Source organism: Gigantopelta aegis, chromosome 14, assembly GCF_016097555.1.
Source record: "Gigantopelta aegis isolate Gae_Host chromosome 14, Gae_host_genome, whole genome shotgun sequence".
NCBI classification, from domain to species: Eukaryota; Metazoa; Mollusca; class Gastropoda; order Neomphalida; family Peltospiridae; genus Gigantopelta; species Gigantopelta aegis.
Window position 1 is genome coordinate 4,957,499 of NC_054712.1, and position 14,292 is coordinate 4,971,790.

The window sequence follows — 14,292 nt, forward strand, 5'->3', positions numbered from 1 at the left end:
TGATGTCATGGCATAACAGCGTTCTTTTTACAATACAAAATAATATGACTGTGGTTGCATTAGAAAATTATTATTAATAAATGATTAAATGCCTATACTTGTGTGTTGTGTGTCCTGAGAGTTTTGTTCAGTGCGATGCGTAATAACTCATTAAATGCCTATACTTGTGTGTTGTGTGTCCTCATAGATTTGTTCAGCGCGATGTGTAATAACACATTAAATACCTATACCTGTGTGTTGTGTGTTCTCACAGATTCATTCAGCGTGACACGTAATAACTCATTAAATGCCTATACCTGTGTGTTGTGTGTCCTCACAGATTCGTTCAGTGCGACACGTAATAACTAATTAAATGCCTATACCCGTGTGTTGTGTGTTCTCACAGATTCGTTCAGTGCAACACGTAATAACTCATTAAATGCCTATACCCGTGTGTTGTATGTCCTGACAGATTCGTTCAGTGCGACACGTAATAACTCATTAAATGCCTATACCCGTGTGTTGTATGTCCTGACAGATTCGTTCAGTGCGACGTCTCTGGTGGCCTTTGTGGTCGTCTTCTTCATGCTGGGCGTGTGGACGTACGGCCTCAGCGTCTCCAGCGGTGTCTTCATCCCCTCGCTTGCCATCGGTGCCGCCTGGGGCCGCCTCGTCGGCATGGGCGTCATACAGCTCTTTCCTGATCAGGTCAGTCATCAACAGTCTAATAATGTTCAGTGTGTATGTATGTGTGTATATATATATATATATATATATATATATATATATATATATATATATATATATATATATATATATATATTTGTATGTATAGTATAGCAGTATATATATATATATATTTGTATGTATAGTATAGCAGTATATATATATATATATTTGTATGTATAGTATAGCAGTATATATATATATATATATATATGTATGTGTGTATATATATATGTATGTGTGTGTGTGTGTGTGTGTGTGTGTGTGTGTGTGTGTGTGTGTGTGTGTGTGTGTGTGTGTGTATGTATATCCATATTGTGTGCTAGCCAGAGTATTCTGTCATTTGAGAGGTAGACGAATATTTCAGAGCTGTCAACCTGTGACAATTCTTAGGTGTGGGAAAGTTAGAAGTCGGGGTCCAGGGACTGTAGGCTCTTGGTCAGGTTCAGGGCGAAGTTTTTTGTTGTTGTTTGTTTAAATCCAAAATGGAAATCTCAAAACAAAAAAATCAAAATAAATCAAAACAAAAATCGAGCGAGTGCAAGTTTTACTAATTAATACGGTTAATTTAAACCATACAAGTCGATCATCGGTAGCACCCATGAGTCATTGTTGGTATTTGATCCGATATGCTGTATTATTATTAATAGGAAACGAATTCAGAGACCTGCATAATCAGTATATAATTCCATTCAGCTCTCAAATATAAATCACGATTATAAATTTAGAAAAAGCGTGAGATTATAGTAATGTTGCGTGAGAACGTGATGTTTGTTACAAATGCGTGAGACTCCTGCCAAATACGTGAGAGTTGACAGGTATGTTATTTGGACGGTTATTGTTGCTCTCTGCCATCAGAGATAACTATGTATTTAACCAAAACATTATTGAAAGGGATGCTGTTGGGTTTCTTCCTATGGTCTGTGTATTAGTAGTTAATATGTCAAATATTTGTTACTGGTGAATTAAAAAATGATCAGTGTAATTGTATTTAACATCAAACAGGATTTTTATTATATTAGAGCAGGAATCTTTGCCTACTCGGTGATTGGAAAAAATTTCCCATCAATTTTTTACAGAGTTTATCTCTTGGCAGAAAGCTATTATAACCATCAAAATGTCCATCTAGCTCTTTAATGGCAGACGTACTAGGGCTAATTGTGTGCTTACAGCTTTAGGTTAAAAACAACCCACCTTCAGCCAGTGTACAGGATATATCAGAGCTCTACCTTAACGTTTAGCATCAGCCTGTACTATAGGACATATGTCTGTCCACTTTTAATTGTCCTATTTCAAATATGCCTGACCCACCCAAGTGTTTCCACTGAAAAAGGTGAGCAGTATTTTAATGGTCTCTCGTCACACAACAAAACATCTGTTTGATCAAAACAGAACTGTTAAACATATGACACAGTGTCAAATTCATGAATAAATTCATGACTGTTTTGTCTATCAGCAAATTGCACAATGACAGACTTTATGTTTTCAGGCAATTTTGAATTTAGAAATACCTGCATTTTGGTTACTTTTGTATCTAAACATGTCTTTCTGTTAAGCTCACATCTGAATGGGAATGGAAACTATTTACGTGCCCATATCCAATGAAGGTTCAGGCACATCTGCCACGGATCCAGCCAGTGGGTGGTTCCGGGGCAGGTCTCATATCTGAAGACCATGGTTAAGTTATTGTGCAATAAAAAATGCATCAAGCTGCCTTAAGTGGTCTTTAGTGGCCATTTAATTAACTGTGACTAATGTTACAGAAATTTTACTTTTTTGTAACATCAGTCACTGTCAGTTAAATGTCTACCCTTGTCTATGAATTTTACTGTTAGTAGCCTATTAGGTATCTTTTAGACATCTGATATAAACGTAACAGCAAGCTATGATTTGATGAAAATACAGGTATTTGAAATTTAAAAATTGGCTAAAAAATATAATGTCATTCACCATGTAATGACCTCAATATATTGTAAATTTAAGTGGGCAGGCAGTGGACAAGCGTTAATGTCGAGCCGTGTATAATTTTGTGTTCTCTGTCTGATATGGTTTCTATTTCATCTCATGATGACTGCGGTCAGGTCACACCTTCCCCGAGTGACAAGTGATCATATGAAACTGTAGATTTCTTGAGATGAGATACAGGTCATATTTGACTGAAAATATCAAATGTTCTTTTCATCTATATAACTTCTGTTAATTTAACTTTATTCACAAAACGCTTAATGCAAGTCTCTTGATGCCACTAAACACTGATTGTTATGACTTAAAACATTTGTGCTGTGTCAAAAGTTTTATATTGTTTTTGGTTCAAAAGCACTGAATTGACTATGAAACGGTGGTTTGAACCATGGTGAACAGTTGGAAAAGAATAAATAAAATGTAGTGTTGCATGCCAGTTTAAATAATGTTTCTCCCATTAACATGTCACCATAACAATAACATTTTTACAATGGGAAATGTGTTAGCTTGACTAGTATGTAATAAATGTAGATATTATTAGTAGATGAAAGAAATCAGTGAAAACATATTTGATGGTATGCCAATACAAAAACATTGGACATTGGTGTCAGCATTCAAAGGAAGGAAATGTTTTATTTAACGATGCATTCAACACATTTTATTTACGGTTACATGGCATCAGACATATGGTTACGGCTATCTCATGGTCCATTCCTTGATATGGTGAGGTAGCTTGCATGTCTCAATGACTCGGAGAGCTATGCCAGCTAAAGCATCAGCTCCTGGTAGGGTCACCCAAGCTGGACTGGTCAAAGGGTAGAGACTAGAATAATATGGACCGGACAGACAGAGGACGTGAGTCAAGAAAGGCAACTGTCTAGGAGAAGCAAACTCCAAAATCAAAACTGGGCTTGAGAGGCTCAGGCTTCATATTCATGAACATACTTAAGTCAAAGTATAATACTTACATATATACTTTAAGTATGTCAATAAATATCATACATTGACTTAAGTACGTTTATGAATACAGAGCCAGAATCCTAGTAAGGAAACTCCTAGGAGAAGGAAAACTCCAAAATCAAACCAAGTCCACTGAAATCAGAGTACAGAAGCTATGCATAAACATTAGCATGGAAACCGAAAGGAAATGTCTGTACATGCACCAAGCTCTATGATCATCATCATATGGTTACGGACCACACAGATATTTAGAGAGGAAACCCGCTGTCGCCACTTCATACGCTACTCTTTTCGATTTTATATGCACCATCTCATAGACAGGATAGCACATACCATGACCTTTGATGCACCAGTTGTCAGCATTGAAGATAATCCACATGGCAGGTGATACAGATTTGGTGTTGATGATCTACAGCAGTAATTGAGGTTGGGTACTGGATACTCAGTGGTGCAATGAACGATCAATACACAAGGAAGAGCCCATTGGGCTATTTCTCATTCCAGCCAGTGCTCCACAACTGGTGTAACAAAGGCCAGGGTATGTACTATCTGTCTGTGGCATGGTGCATATAAAAGATCCCTTGCTGCTAATCGAAAAGAGTAGCCCATGAAGTGGAGACAGGGGGTTTCCTCTCTCAATATCTGTGTGGTCCTCAACCATATAACCGTAAATAAAATGTGTTGAGTGCGTCGTTAAGTAAAACATTTCCTTCCTTCCTTCCACAAGGAAGATTGTTCTAATTTTATTTATCAATATAATTAGGGGGTGAGGGTGGGAGAGTTGAGAGAGAGTATATTGATATCGTTTAGTCTGTCAACTTTAATTTAAGTAGTAGATTAAAATGACATCTAGAATTTTGACATCGAATGAGGGATATTCTTTATTTCTGGGGTGTTAAAGTGTTGACAATTATGTTTGAATAGGTCATAAATATCACTGGCAGTTCCTGTGTGGTAATGTATTGTTTAATGTTGAGTCCTTAATGTAAGACGATGTAATGTTATACGCGACCATTTCATGCATGGTCATCTATGATGTCCTTGGTTAAACAAAGTCCATGGTTTGTGGTATCCTGCCTGTGGGAAGTACAAATAAAAGATCCCTTGCTGTCTGTCGTAAAAGAGTAGCCAATGTGGCAACAGCGAGTTTCCTCTAAAAAAAAGTGTCAAAATAACCATATGTTTGACGTCCAATAGCCGATGATAAGATAAAAAATCAATGTGCTCTAGTGGTGTCGTTAAATAAAACAAAGTTTACTTTACTATAATGTCCTGGTCATAAATAAATTAACAGTTTTCATGTGTTCTGTATGAAATATGAACCTGAAAATCACAAACATGTCATGAATATACTGGATATATAAATTTGTCTGGGTTTTTTTTTTTTTTTAATTTAAAGGGGTAGTTTCAAAATTGCATAATGAAGAAAAACATTTTTTGTTTTTCTGTTGAAATGCATGATGACAAAGAACTGGTTGCTATTTTAATGGCTATGCGATGAATATTTTCTGTATACAAATTATTAGTTAGGTTTTTTTTCACAAAACAATTCTCCATGAAATCACTGTTTATGCCAGGTGGCAGCACATTATACTTTTGATGTTCTTGAATTAATTATGCAAATTCTAGATATGTGGGATTGATTAATTTATAATTATAATATATTTATCACAAATATAGGTAAAAATAACAAAATATGCAAATACTACTGAGTGTGTATTGGATTGATTAATTTGTAATTTTTTATCACAAATATAGGTAAAAATAACAAAATATGACACTTGCATCTTTAAGAAGGCACCTTTATCACCATAACAATTTATTTTTATGAATAGACATACAAGGTTAAATTTTATTGGACTATGAAGCAGAAATATTTTGCTTAAACATTAGTTTGCAGTCAGTTTTGTTCGGTCTTCATAACAGCAATGGCTTAAATGGTGGTTAAATGTCTGAATGTTTTTGGAAACTGGAATGGGATGACATGACATCCCCCCACCCCCACTGCACACCCCGTGTCATATTTTTGTCATCTTACATTAAGGACGTGATGTCGTTCCGTTGTCTGCTTATTTTGTTAGCTTCATAGAGCTTTGTGGAAGTTTGGTCACTGTAGATTCTCCGAGTACTGCCACGATTCATGGATCCACTCAATGTTGCATTTTGTTTACGTTATGTCTGACCTGCAGCATGTAAACATTGACCTGGTCCACCAAATAAAGTCCAGGGTCGTACAGCTTTTTTTTGGTTTACATGTTGCCTTCATTACACACACCTGTTCAATAATATCTTAAAACTGACTTGTCATCTAATTTTGGTGTTGGATACATATATCAGGTGCCCCCCCCCCCCCCCCCCCCATAAAACATTAACCCTTCTGACCACAGAATTATTTTATTTGTAATTTTGATAGTTCACACCCATTACTACCTGTATGTGAATATTTGACACCTTCACAGAAAATGTTTGACCCATAGGTCAAATATTGTTAAAATAGCAACAGATTCAAAATTGTAAGTAAAAAAAATATAACAGGTTTCCTCTCTAAATGACCACATGTTTGACATCCAGTAGCTGATGATTAATAAATCAGTGTGCTCTAGTGGTGTCGATAAACAAAACAAACTTTAACTTACTAATATATCCATAGACAGATTGTACACACCACGTTTTTGACATATTTTCTATTTCTTGATGTTTTACGCCAATGTATATAGGGTCATTTTTTAGTATAGATAGCACACTAAACATTTCATATATATCCCACCTTTTCAAATTCATGTACTGTATCTGCCCCTGATCTTTCCACCAAAACATTCAAATACTTTTACTGTTTAGATATATAGCGTGATGAATAGACCATATGCCAAAATGTGATGACCAGTTATTTTTAATGATGAGTTAATATAGTCCATTCATGGTTGTGCATTCGTCACTGACTGAGAAGTTCTGCATGGCTGAACACAGTTTACTACAATACAGACTGAAATCTTAGTATTGTGCACTTCTTTTCTATTAGTCCTCTACTGGTCCAACCAGAGGAGACTACAGGTTTCATCTCCATCCTTCTATCTACCTGTCTACCTGTCTACCTGTCTGTCTGTCTGTCTGTCTGTCTGTCTGTCCATGTCTCCCATACATACGTTTAACATACGTTTTCTTCACAATATCTCAAGCTACTGAACTGGAATTTTGTTTATAGCTTTATCGTGTACTGTTATGAATCAAGTTTTACTTTTATGACAATTTACCCAATTTCGACAGAGTTATGGCCCTTGAAGTTAGAAGATATGAACATTCGGTTTTTCAAATTTTGTTTTTGCTGTGCCTCAAGATATTCAGTTGAAATTTTGTGTTTGTGTTTATCATGTACTATTACAAATCAAGTTTGACATTCATGGCGATTTACCCAATTTTTGTACAGAGTTATGGCCCTTGAATGTAGGAGATCAGAATTGTTTTGAGTCTTTGTGGTGTTTTTTAATCTTAGATATTTGTAGTTTGTGGCCTGAAAATTACGAAGTTCTATCTGCAGTTTTTCCAAAAATGCATCCTATTTGATAGAAAATAAAATTATCTACATAGTAAACAGTTCTAGAATGTGGTATTTTAAGATACAGTTGTTATATTAAAACTTTGTTGGGTTTTTTAATGTTAGATATTTGTAGTACCTGTTGCTGATGTAGAGTAGTAGGCCTGTATCTAACTGTGTTCTAGGAGGTTGGGTGGTGGTATCATGGTTTCCCCAGAGTAGTAGGCCTGTATCTAACTGTGTTCTAGGAGGTGGGGTGGTGGTATCATGGTTTCCCCAGAGTAGTAGGCCTGTATCTAACTGTGTTCTAGGAGGTGGGGTGGTGGTATCATGGTTTCCCCAGAGTAGTAGGCCTGTATCTAACTGTGTTCTAGGAGGTGGGGTGGTGGTATCATGGTTTCCCCAGAGTGGTAGGCCTGTATCTAACTGTGTTCTAAGAGGTGGGGTGGTGGTATCATGGTTTCCCTAGAGTGGTAGGCCTGTATCTAACTGTGTTCTAGGAGGTGGGGTGGTGGTATCATGGTTTCACCAGAGTAGTAGGCCTGTATCTAACTGTGTTCTAGGAGGTGGGGTGGTGGTATCATGGTTTCCCCAGAGTAGTAGGCCTGTATCTAACTGTGTTCTAGGAGGTGGGGTGGTGGTATCATGGTTTCCCCAGAGTAGTAGGCCTGTATCTAACTGTGTTCTAGGAGGTGGGGTGGTGGTATCATGGTTTCCCAGAGTAGTAGGCCTGTATCTAACTGTGTTCTAGGAGGTGGGGTGGTGGTATCATGGTTTCCCCAGAGTAGTAGGCCTGTATCTAACTGTGTTCTAGGAGGTGGGGTGGTGGTATCATGGTTTCCCCAGAGTAGTAGGCCTGTATCTAACTGTGTTCTAGGAGGTGGGGTGGTGGTATCATGGTTTCCCCAGAGTGGTAGGCCTGTATCTAACTGTGTTCTAGGAGGTGGGGTGGTGGTATCATGGTTTCCCCAGAGTAGTAGACCTGTATCTAACTGTGTTCTAGGAGGTGGGGTGGTGGTATCATGGTTTCCCCCGAGTGGTAGGCCTGTATCTAACTGTGTTCTAGGAGGTGGGGTGGTGGTATCATGGTTTCCCCAGAGTAGTAGGCCTGTATCTAACTGTGTTCTAGGAGGTGGGGTGGTGGTATCATGGTTTCCCTAGAGTGGTAGGCCTGTATCTAACTGTGTTCTAGGAGGTGGGGTGGTGGTATCATGGTTTCCCCAGAGTAGTAGGCCTGTATCTAACTGTGTTCTAGGAGGTGGGGTGGTGGTATCATGGTTTCTCCAGAGTAGTAGGCCTGTATCTAACTGTGTTCTAGGAGGTGGGGTGGTGGTATCATGGTTTCCCTAGAGTGGTAGACCTGTATCTAACTGTGTTCTAGGAGGTGGGGTGGTGGTATCATGGTTTCCCCAGAGTAGTAGGCCTGTATCTAACTGTGTTCTAGGAGGTGGGGTGGTGGTATCATGGTTTCCCCAGAGTGGTAGGCCTGTATCTAACTGTGTTCTCGGAGGTGGGGTGGTGGTATCATGGTTTCTCCAGAGTAGTAGGCCTGTATCTAACTGTGTTCTCGGAGGTGGGGTGGTGGTATCATGGTTTCCCTAGAGTGGTAGGCCTGTATCTAACTGTGTTCTTGGAGGTGGGGTGGTGGTATCATGGTTTCCCTAGAGTGGTAGGCCTGTATCTAACTGTGTTCACGGAGGTGGGGTGGTGGTATCATGGTTTCCCCAGAGTGGTAGGCCTGTATCTAACTGTGTTCTAGGAGGTGGGGTGGTGGTATCATGGTTTCCCCAGAGTGGTAGGCCTGTATCTAACTGTGTTCTAGGAGGTGGGGTGGTGGTATCATGGTTTCCCCAGAGTGGTAGACCTGTATCTAACTGTGTTCTAGGAGGTGGGGTGGTGGTATCATGGTTTCCCTAGAGTGGTAGGCCTGTATCTAACTGTGTTCTAGGAGGTGGGGTGGTGGTATCATGGTTTCCCCAGAGTGGTAGGCCTGTATCTAACTGTGTTCTAGGAGGTGGGGTGGTGGTATCATGGTTTCTCCAGAGTCGTAGGCCTGTATCTAACTGTGTTCTAGGAGGTGGGGTGGTGGTATCATGGTTTCTCCAGAGTAGTAGGCCTGTATCTAACTGTGTTCTGTGAGGTGGGGTGGTGGTATAATGGTTTCTCCAGAGTAGTAGGCCTGTATCTAACTGTATTCTAGGAGGTGGGGTGGTGGTATCATGGTTTCCCCAGAGTAGTAGGCCTGTATCTAACTGTGTTCTAGGAGGTGGGGTGGTGGTATCATGGTTTCTCCAGAGTAGTAGGCCTGTATCTAACTGTGTTCTAGGAGGTGGGGTGGTGGTATCATGGTTTCCCCCGAGTAGTAGGCCTGTATCTAACTGTATTCTAGTAGGTGGGGTGGTGGTATCATGGTTTCTCCAGAGTAGTAGGCCTGTATCTAACTGTATTCTAGTAGGTGGGGTGGTGGTATCCTGGTTTCTCCAGAGTAGTAGGCCTGTAACTGTGTTCTAGGAGGTGGGGTGGTGGTATCATGGTTTCTCCAGAGTAGTAGGCCTGTATCTAACTGTGTTCTAGTAGGTGGGGTGGTGGTATCATGGTTTCTCCAGAGTAGTAGGCCTGTAACTAACTGTGTTCTAGGAGGTGGGGTGGTGGTATCATGGTTTCTCCAGAGTGGTAGGCCTGTAACTAACTGTGTTCTAGGAGGTGGGGTGGTGGTATCATGGTTTCTCCAGAGTAGTAGGCCTGTAACTGTGTTCTCGGAGGTGGGGTGGTGGTATCCTGGTTTCTCCAGAGTAGTAGGCCTGTAACTGTGTTCTAGGAGGTGGGGTGGTGGTATCCTGGTTTCTCCAGAGTAGTAGGCCTGTAACTGTGTTCTCGGAGGTGGGGTGGTGGTATCCTGGTTTCACCAGAGTAGTAGGCCTGTAAAACTGTGTTCTCGGAGGTGGGGTGGTGGTATCCTGGTTTCTCCAGAGTAGTAGGCCTGTAACTGTGTTCTCGGAGGTGGGGTGGTGGTATCCTGGTTTCTCCAGAGTAGTAGGCCTGTAACTGTGTTCTCGGAGGTGGGGTGGTGGTATCCTGGTAGTAGGCCTGTAACTGTGTTCTCGGAGGTGGGGTGGTGGTATTGGTTTCTCCAGAGTAGTAGGCCTGTAACTGTGTTCTCGGAGGTGGGGTGGTGGTATCCTGGTTTCTCCAGAGTAGTAGGCCTGTAACTGTGTTCTCGGAGGTGGGGTGGTGGTATTGGTTTCTCCAGAGTAGTAGGCCTGTAACTGTGTTCTCGGAGGTGGGGTGGTGGTATCCTGGTTTCACCAGAGTAGTAGGCCTGTAACTGTGTTCTCGGAGGTGGGGTGGTGGTATCCTGGTTTCTCCAGAGTAGTAGGCCTGTAACTGTGTTCTCGGAGGTGGGGTGGTGGTATCATGGTTTCTCCAGAGTAGTAGGCCTGTAACTAACTGTGTTCTAGGAGGTGGGGTGGTGGTATCATGGTTTCTCCAGAGTAGTAGGCCTGTAACTAACTGTGTTCTAGGAGGTGGGGTGGTGGTATCATGGTTTCTCCAGAGTAGTAGGCCTGTAACTGTGTTCTCGGAGGTGGGGTGGTGGTATCCTGGTTTCTCCAGAGTAGTAGGCCTGTAACTGTGTTCTAGGAGGTGGGGTGGTGGTATCATGGTTTCTCCAGAGTAGTAGGCCTGTAACTGTGTTCTCGGAGGTGGGGTGGTGGTATCCTGGTTTCTCCAGAGTAGTAGGCCTGTAACTGTGTTCTCGGAGGTGGGGTGGTGGTATCCTGGTTTCTCCAGAGTAGTAGGCCTGTAACTGTGTTCTCGGAGGTGGGGTGGTGGTATCCTGGTTTCACCAGGGATCAGTATATGGGACACAGATAGCAAAGTATTTTAAATGAGTGTATAGCAGAAATGAGCCATAAATGTTGTCTTTATTTACACATGTTTTTACAAATAATATTTAATGAGGTAAATAATTACCTGGAGACTTTGTGTGATAAAGCACTTGCCTGTTGTGTGGTCGGTCTAGGAACTTTCTGTGATAAAGCACTTGCCTGTTGTGTGGTCGGTTCTAGGATCAATCCTCTTCAGTGGGCCCATTTCTCGAATGGTATATCAAAGCATGTGGTATGTGCTATCCTGTCTGTGGGATGGTGTATATAAAAGATCCCCATGACTGGTATATCAAAGCATGTGCTATGTGCTATCCTGTCTGTGGGATGGTGTATATAAAAGATCCCTTGCTACTAATGGAAAGTGTAGCGGGTTTCCTCTCTAAGACTAAATGTAGTGGGTTTCCAGTAGCCATTGATTAATAAGTTAGTGTGCTCTAATGGTTTTGTTAAACAAAAGAAACTTTAATTTTCTGTAGGGGTTACAACTGCCCCTTCTGCCTGGTTCGTCCTCTCTCTCAGTAGCAGCAGTTCAATGCTCCATTCCACAAAGCGATCTTAGCCGTGAGATCACATTAAGGTACAGAACCACCTTATGCACTTAAGGTTATCTTAGCGCTAAGATCGCTTCATGGAATGGGACACTGGTTATCAAATTGTGTGTGCAGGGAACATTTAGTTTTTTTAAATTTGATTAGCAATGGGTGGTGATCATTTGAAAATTGAGTAGCAATTATTATTTAACATTTTATAATCGTGTAGCGATATCTGAAATTTCTGTAGCTAAGTGCCATGTGATACTGAACAAAATGTTCTCTGGTGTGCATGTTTGTGTGCATGCATGTATGCATGTGTGTGAGTGAGTGTGAACATTGTGTACAATTGATTAAACTTGTTAATTACCATTTGTACTAATGGAATGGGTTTATCTTTAAATAGTCCCCCAGGCTTCCAAACGCAACTGTTGTAATAACGAAAGCATTTCCTGCTCTACATTTGGGCAAGGTAAGCTAATGTATTCCATGTTGGTTTTTGGTTTTTGGTTTCTGGTTTCTGCATTTGTTGCCACTCACCACATGTTGTTTTAATAACAGACCATGTTTAGAATAGAGAGACAGATAGACAGTGAGAGAGTGAAATAGAGAGAGACACAGACAGAGAGAGACAGACAGAGAAAGAGAGAGAGAGATAGAGTGAGAGAGAGAGAGACAGAGAGAGATAGATAGAGAGAGATAGAGACAGACAGACAGAGAGAGAGACACACACACACACAGAGACAGACGGATATGCTTATAGAGAGAGAGACACAGACAGAGAGGGAGAGGGGGAGGGTGGAGAGAGACACACACACAGGCAGACAGATAGACACACACAGAGAAAGATAGACATATAGAGAGAGACACACAGATAGAGAGAGGGAGGGAGGAATAGAGGGGGGAGTGTGTGTGGACTGAATATTGTGTCACACAGGCATAAAATCATATATACCCAGAATACCCAGATAGCATTAAGATTTCATATTTTATTGTTAACAGTTCTTTTGATTGCATGACCTGTGATGATTGGAGCCCATGGAAACTGGTTTTATGTAGTCATGGTAATGGTGCAGTATGTTGCAGGCTTTCAGTTCTGTGATTTTGCTCACATGCATGCTACCAGAAATGAAAGTTTCTGTGGAATCCGGAGCCCTGATTCTGTGTGTGGACCAGTGGTTGAAGTTATTGAAAGGGTTAAAAGAGGCAGCTGTTTATTAATCTGGCTTGACTAGTGAGACGTACCACCAAAGAATATATACTGAGTCAAATTAAAAACTTCACAACCGTTTCATATTGGCTAATTAGCAAATATGACAGAAGAACGTGTTAAATCAGGTATTTTTTTTATTGTATGATATCCAGAGAAAGAATAGGAATAAATGTTGAGTCTAAAATCTGTTCGATGCACCCAGAGCATTCATAAAAAAAAAACCCAGTCAAAATGGTAATTCACAAGCAGGGTCATCTGATGAAATCACAGGTTCAGTAGCGCATATGCCCTCCTTTTGTACCCACAACTGCAAGGCAATGCCTCTTCATCAACTGCCTGATGCATGTAAAGACTGCATTAGGGATACGGCGCCATTGTTCCACTAATGAGGCACCAAGTTCCTGCAAAGTCTGTGGAGGGTTCCTGAGAGTGCGCAGGCATCTTCTCAGCACATCCCAGATGTGCTCAATGGGATTCAGGTCAGGCGACCTTGAAGGCCAATCCATGACATTGATGCCCGCGTTTCTCAGGTAATCTCTTGTCAAGATGACCATGTGGGGTCTGGCATTGTCATGCTGAAAGATCAGGCCTGGACCATGAGCTGCCATGAAGGGTACAGGTTCCTGGGCCAGCACCTGGTCGCAGTATGCAGCAGCGTATTGGTTGCCACGGATGACAAGAAGTCAAGAACATCCATTTCCACAGTAAGCACCCCAAAGTATTACACTTCTGCCTCCGAATCTGTCAACTTCACTGACACAACACTGAGCATGACGTTCACCACATCATCTCCAAACCCTCTGCCTGCCATTGGCAAATCGCAGTGTGAATCTTGATCCATCACTAAACACGACTCTATTCCATTCCCTCTGAGTCCATCGCAAGTGGCGTTGTGCCAACAGTTTACATTGATGTTGATGAAATTGGGTCAAAATGGGTCCAGCATATGGGCACCATGCGTAGAGGTGAGCGGTTCATAGCCGATTTTGGATCATTTGCACAGACACCCGATGTCTAAAAAGTTCACTACTGGTTGCTGTAGCTGTCATGGAATGGTTGCGGAAGTGACATAACACAATACATTACACGTGGTCTACCCGGTTGGGGGGCGATCAGCTGTGGTGCACGTTTGTTGTACTCGTGTCTGCAGGTCATAAATTGCCCATCGACTGCAACCCAACACCCTTGCAAGTCAGTTACTGATGTTCCCACATGCAACATACCGACAGCATGTTCACGCTGCACATTGCAAATATCGTTTTAATGTATTTTATATTGTGTCAGACTACAGTGAGCAAGTAACGATAAAAACATGTGTGCTATTGTAGTCACGTGACCAGTGGCACGTGCAAAACCACTTTCGCCCTAATGGTGCTGTGCACGTGCTATGTATTGGGTCATGTGGGCTGTGATGGGTTTCAAATGGAGTGTAGACATTGCCATTACAATATTTATTCCTGAAAAATACCTGCTTTCAACACTCATTGACTTTATTTATAGTGT

At 41.2% G+C, this 14,292-nt stretch overlaps 1 protein-coding gene across 2 annotated transcripts in view; it reads left to right on the forward strand.

Moving 5' to 3' along the window:
* The window catches only part of LOC121388968 (H(+)/Cl(-) exchange transporter 7-like), a 155,519-nt gene that overhangs the window by 117,788 nt on the left and 23,439 nt on the right, over positions 1-14,292 (forward strand). Inside the window, exons 15-17 of one of the 2 annotated variants that reach the window (XM_041520526.1) lie at positions 518-687; positions 4,552-4,581; positions 11,983-12,048. In XM_041520526.1, coding sequence (XP_041376460.1) covers positions 518-687; positions 4,552-4,581; positions 11,983-12,048 — 266 coding nt within the window. The remainder of the gene's footprint in view (positions 1-517; positions 688-4,551; positions 4,582-11,982; positions 12,049-14,292) is intronic. The other variant, XM_041520527.1, reaches the window with a different exon arrangement.